The 5,000-nt window shown below is 46.7% G+C and overlaps 1 protein-coding gene across 2 annotated transcripts in view; it reads right to left on the reverse strand.

The window, feature by feature from the left end:
- Positions 1–4,802, reverse strand: part of LOC123513114 (L-sorbose 1-dehydrogenase-like) — a 14,054-nt gene extending 9,252 nt beyond the window's left edge. For both annotated transcript variants that reach the window (XR_006677263.1, XM_045269991.1), the window contains exons 1-7: positions 4,054–4,802; positions 3,584–3,789; positions 1,422–1,611; positions 801–935; positions 568–689; positions 363–419; positions 28–141 (exon numbers count right to left, since the gene is read on the reverse strand). Coding sequence is in view for 1 of the 2 variants with exons in the window: in XM_045269991.1 (XP_045125926.1) it covers positions 28–141; positions 363–419; positions 568–689; positions 801–935; positions 1,422–1,611; positions 3,584–3,789; positions 4,054–4,213 (984 nt within the window). In the remaining variant the exon portion in view is untranslated. The remainder of the gene's footprint in view (positions 1–27; positions 142–362; positions 420–567; positions 690–800; positions 936–1,421; positions 1,612–3,583; positions 3,790–4,053) is intronic.
- Positions 4,803–5,000: the final 198 nt, after the last annotated feature.

A 5,000-nucleotide genomic window follows, 5' to 3' on the forward strand; every position in this document is an offset into this window, starting at 1 on the left:
TTCTCAACATGAGGCGATGAATCTTACCTTGTGCAGATCGAGATGGTGTTTCGCCCCCACGCCAGAGAGCATGAGCAGCTTAGGGGAAGAGAGAGCCCCGGCAGACACAATCACTTCCCGGTTGGCTCGAGCCGTCACCACCTGCACCAACACAATAATGCAGAAACCCTTTGTCCTACAAGCTTTTATATATATATATATTTTTTTTTTTTTTTTTTTTTTGTGTGTTTTTAAATATAAGGAATTGAATAAATGATGTTGAGCTTTGTGTTGGTTATGATGGTGATCTATGATGCAACACACTGCACGCAATCCAAAAGTCACGACATGAAAGTGAGCAGGTGTGAGTGGGATCGCCTCACCTGTCCCCGGTACTTGTACATCACGCCCGTCGCCTTCTTGTACTTGTTGAACAGAATCTGTGTGGAGAAGGGAGGAGGAGAATCAGCGAGGTTAATCAGCTAGCTGAGTCGCGATGTGAACTTGCATAGACTCGGCTTTGAAAGTCATGATTTACAGCAATGGTTGGTGCAAGCAACGCCGCTTCGCTTCTCTGTGTCGCGTTACCTTGAGCACGTGAGCGCTATGCAGAATGTGTAGGTTCGGACGGGTGGCGGCTGGTCTAAGGTACGCCCATGCTGTGGAGCACCTGATGCCATCACACACGTTGTATTCCGGCATGGCGAACCCTGCAAGCAATGTTTAGTGTCAGACAACAAATATGTCATTACGGCGCGGCTCTCGTGCATGCATACACGGCATTGCTAGGATCTGGGCGCTTGCACGTGTGCTGGACTCACCTATCTGGTCGGCGGCGTTGGGATCCACCACCCGGAAGCCGAGCTCGTTGCCAGCCTGCAGGAAGCCACGGGCGAGCTTCCCTGTCTTAGGCTCTGGTGTGACGCCCAGCGGTCCCCCCCGGCTGTGGAACCTGTCTGGCGGCCACCGAGGGAAACACTCAGATCACTGATCACTGGTCACTGCACTGGGACTTTTTGTTCACTGCTACTGATCAAGACATTTCATTCAGAAAGTAATTAACGTTTTATGATCACATGAGCAAGACCAACACACAAAATATTAACGTCACTCTCAAAAATGAATTGCCTAAGTAATTTTTTCGCGATATCTGAATTTTGTCTGATTTATTTTTTATTGGTGCGTCCACTATCAATGTACTTGCCTAAATTATCTATTAGGTATGAGTGGTCTAAGATTTACCGTTAACATTGATATGCATTGATATCAAAGTTAAGATTTTTTCTCGAAAAGTTGTAAAAAAAGTTACTCAGGTAATTACTTAAAAAAGTTGACGAACAATAAAGAAATTTTACGAAGACTTTCAGTCTCATTATACCAACAGTACTGACGAGCAACTAAATCAAAATACAATTTATGAAGGAGTGTTTTGTGTGCAACACCTGTATAGTTATCGGTGTGTCCGCGGTAGTCTTCGGACACCTTGAAGTAGTGCAAGACGTTGTGATAATCCCAGCCAGGGTTGCCAAGAGCTGCCCAGTGGTCGTAGTCACGCCTGTTGCCCCGCACGTACACCATGCCATTGGTGGTGGAACCTCCGCCCACCACCCGCGCGTGAGGGATGGCAGCTTGCTGTGGGGAACACACAATGCCGCACTCTAGGATCAGCAAGTCATTGGTAATTCAGTACACGTTGATACATGTGACACTAAACACTTGTCACAGACTCTCACGTACATACACATGTACGTACATGACTTTTATCACTAAAACTATACGAAAGGCAGCATCATCAAAAAGAAGCAGGGCAGAGAGAGCACCGATCCTTCCCAAAGTCATCAATCACTAGCTGTACTTCGATTTGTGCCGCATGATACGGAGACGCCCAGACTTCGGTCCCCCGCCCCTCGAAAAAATAGCACACGCTAGGGGAAAACAAGTACAGTAATGGTTATGGGGCGTAAGAGCGCGAAAACACCACACTGCAAATCCTCATTCATGACTCGCTCTGCTGCAGCGGACGGTCATTTCCTGTTCGCTACGACCACCAACGCTCAGCAACAAATTAGTTTTTAACGGTTGTCTACTCTTTGTAGAAAAAAAAAATAATAATAATAAATAAATGAAAAATAGATAAAAAGGTGAACAAATTAGGTGTGTGTGTGTGTGTGTGTGTGTGTGTGTGTGTGTGTGTGTGTGTGATTCATCACGGTCTCCTGCCGGTCACCCAGCCAGCCTTTCCCATTACGGAGCGAGCTCAGAGCTCATAGAACAATCTTCAGGTAGGACTGAGACCACAACACACTCCACACACCGAGAAAGCGAGGCCACAACCCCTCGAATTACATCCCGTACCTATTTACTGCTAGATGAACAGGGGCTACACATTAAGAGGCTTGCCCATTTGCCTCGCCGCACCCGGGACTCGAACCCGGACCCTCTCGATTGTGAGCCGAGCGTGCTAACCACCATACTACGCGGTGTGTGTGTGTGTGTGTGTGTGTGTGTGTGTGTGTAATTCACTTCGGTCGTCTGCTGGTCACCCAGCCAGTCTTCCCCATTACGGAGCGACCTCAGAGCTCATAGACCGATCTTCGGGTAGGACTGAGACCACATCACACAACACACACCGGGAAAGCGAGGCCACAACCCCTCGAGTTACATCCCGTACCTATTTACTGCTAGGTGAACAGGGGCCACATCTTAAGAGGCTTGCCCATTTCCCTCGCCGCGCCGGGACTCGAACCCGGCCCTCTCGATTGTGAGTCGAGCGTGCTAACCACTACACTACGCGGTGTGTGTGTGTGTGTGTGTGTGTGTTTGCGCCCGCGCGCTTGTGTGTGTGTGAATGAAATGCAATAAGTTCCCATCGGTGCGAGGAAGCAGGGAGTCATAATCATTAAATGACGCGTGGTGCAGGAGACGCCTGTTGCTGGAACCTGTCGTCTCCCGCACACCACCACAACAATCAACACCACCTGCCATGCAGGTCATACTTGACACACCCGATCACCTCCACTAGCCAGTCTCTACATTCACGAACCCTCATTTACTTAATCAGCACAGTGATCCTTGAAGAATATATATATATATATATATATATATATATATATATATATATATATATATATATATATATATATATATATATATATATATATATATATATATATATATATATATATATATATATATATATATATATATATATATATATATATATAATAGAAAAAACTATCAAAGCATGCATCTTGGGACTGCTATGAAATTCTGTTCATCCATTTACTATGTTAAGACTTCACGAACTGTGTGCCATGACACACCAAAGTGCGCCGCCCTATTTTCCTGGATAGACACGTGTTCTTGCATTTGTGCCTTTTTATAAGCCTGCACTGAACTGCCTGCAGTGTTGGTGTGCCGTCAGTTCAAGATGTATCTGGTATCTTTAGTGCGCTACCAAGCACCAAGGTTTAAAAACCACTGACATGCACATAGTTTGCGTTTGTAGAAGGCGACAATTTGAGACTCACCGACTCAGAGGTTTTGGGTGTTTGACAGAGGCGACAACTCTGCGAAACTTAAGCAAAAATTATTCCTGACTTACCCGGTTATGATAGTTCTTGAGGCCGTATTTCTGAGGCTGCGTGATGTACCTCCAGTTGTTGTTCCCCCTGAAGTACCCGAGACCCACCAGGCCCGGGACGTAGCTTTCGGGCGGCGGCGTTCCTCCTGCCTCCAGCAGCAACACGCGCCATCCAGCTATCTCAGACAATCTGGCCGCCAACACGCACCCTGCTGATCCGGCGCCCACTGAAACCCACCACCACCCAGCATAGACATGCAAATGAAAACACATTAACGCACATGGCTGTAGTAACAGTAACACCTCTCCTTCCCCATGTCAGTTATTTATACGAGAGAATGTTACGCATAACGCTGCAATGAAGTAGTTGTATGGGAAGTAATAATAACAGTAACAAGGCTGACACTGCAACCACTTCCTCGATAGACAAAACACACACACACACACACACACACACACACACACACACACACACACACACACACACACACCTATGATAAAGTCGTATTTATGGTTGAATGCCTCTGGTCTGCTGTAGAGGCGGTCAGCGTGTCTCGAGTCCTGCATGATGGACTGCAGCAGGAGGCGTCCCATGGGCAGCAGAGTGGCCAGGGTCACCACTGTGGGCAGGGCTGTGAAGTAATTGATCATGTTCTATCCCGTAACGGGCCCCGAACACTGACAGGAAAAGATGGAAGCAGTTTCTTTTGCGTCAGTCTTTACAAAATAGGAGTGTGCGATCTGAGATGATGCCTCGAGATGCTTCCAGGGCTGCAGTGTGACCAGCAGTCCAGTTCTGACGACAGCACAACAAAGCTGCACACCACACACCACAGCGCCTTCCTTCAGCGTAAGCAGGAGCTGCAGAAATGAGAATTGGAACGTGTCTTTCTCCTCTGTGAAAGACGGTGTACGCAAGGCGAGCGTCCCAAGTTGTTCGATTAGTACGTGCTCCTGTGTTATTGCTGATATTGAATTACAGCTTAGGGAGACAGTCTTAAAATTCAATACTTTCCTTCATCTGAGACACTGATCTTGTGTTTTCATATCAGCTAACCGTGGTGGCTTCGTGTAATTCTCTCTGTTATCATGCACACTGGAAAGAAAATAGTAAGATAAAAAAGGAAGTTTCTTCTTCTAGATTCCCCTTTATCAACAAGCGCTGCACATGGACAACACGGACGAGATGCCCCAGTAATGTATTCCAAATCAAGCATCCACAGCAAATAATAGAGGAAACGTAATGACACGCTGACGGCGATAAAGAAGCAGCGTACATCTTATATTTTCCTCCATCACTACTGTACCTTTACTGTCTTGCACAAGCTCGGCAACTGTTAACACTCCGCTCCTGGTTTAAAGAATATCAGGTGCCTTCGTACAATAGAGCGTCAGAAAATGTGAGCCTCAACAAGGAATGATGACGGCTATCTCTCAC

Source organism: Portunus trituberculatus, chromosome 35 (genome assembly GCF_017591435.1).
Source record: "Portunus trituberculatus isolate SZX2019 chromosome 35, ASM1759143v1, whole genome shotgun sequence".
Taxonomy (NCBI): domain Eukaryota; kingdom Metazoa; phylum Arthropoda; class Malacostraca; order Decapoda; family Portunidae; genus Portunus; species Portunus trituberculatus.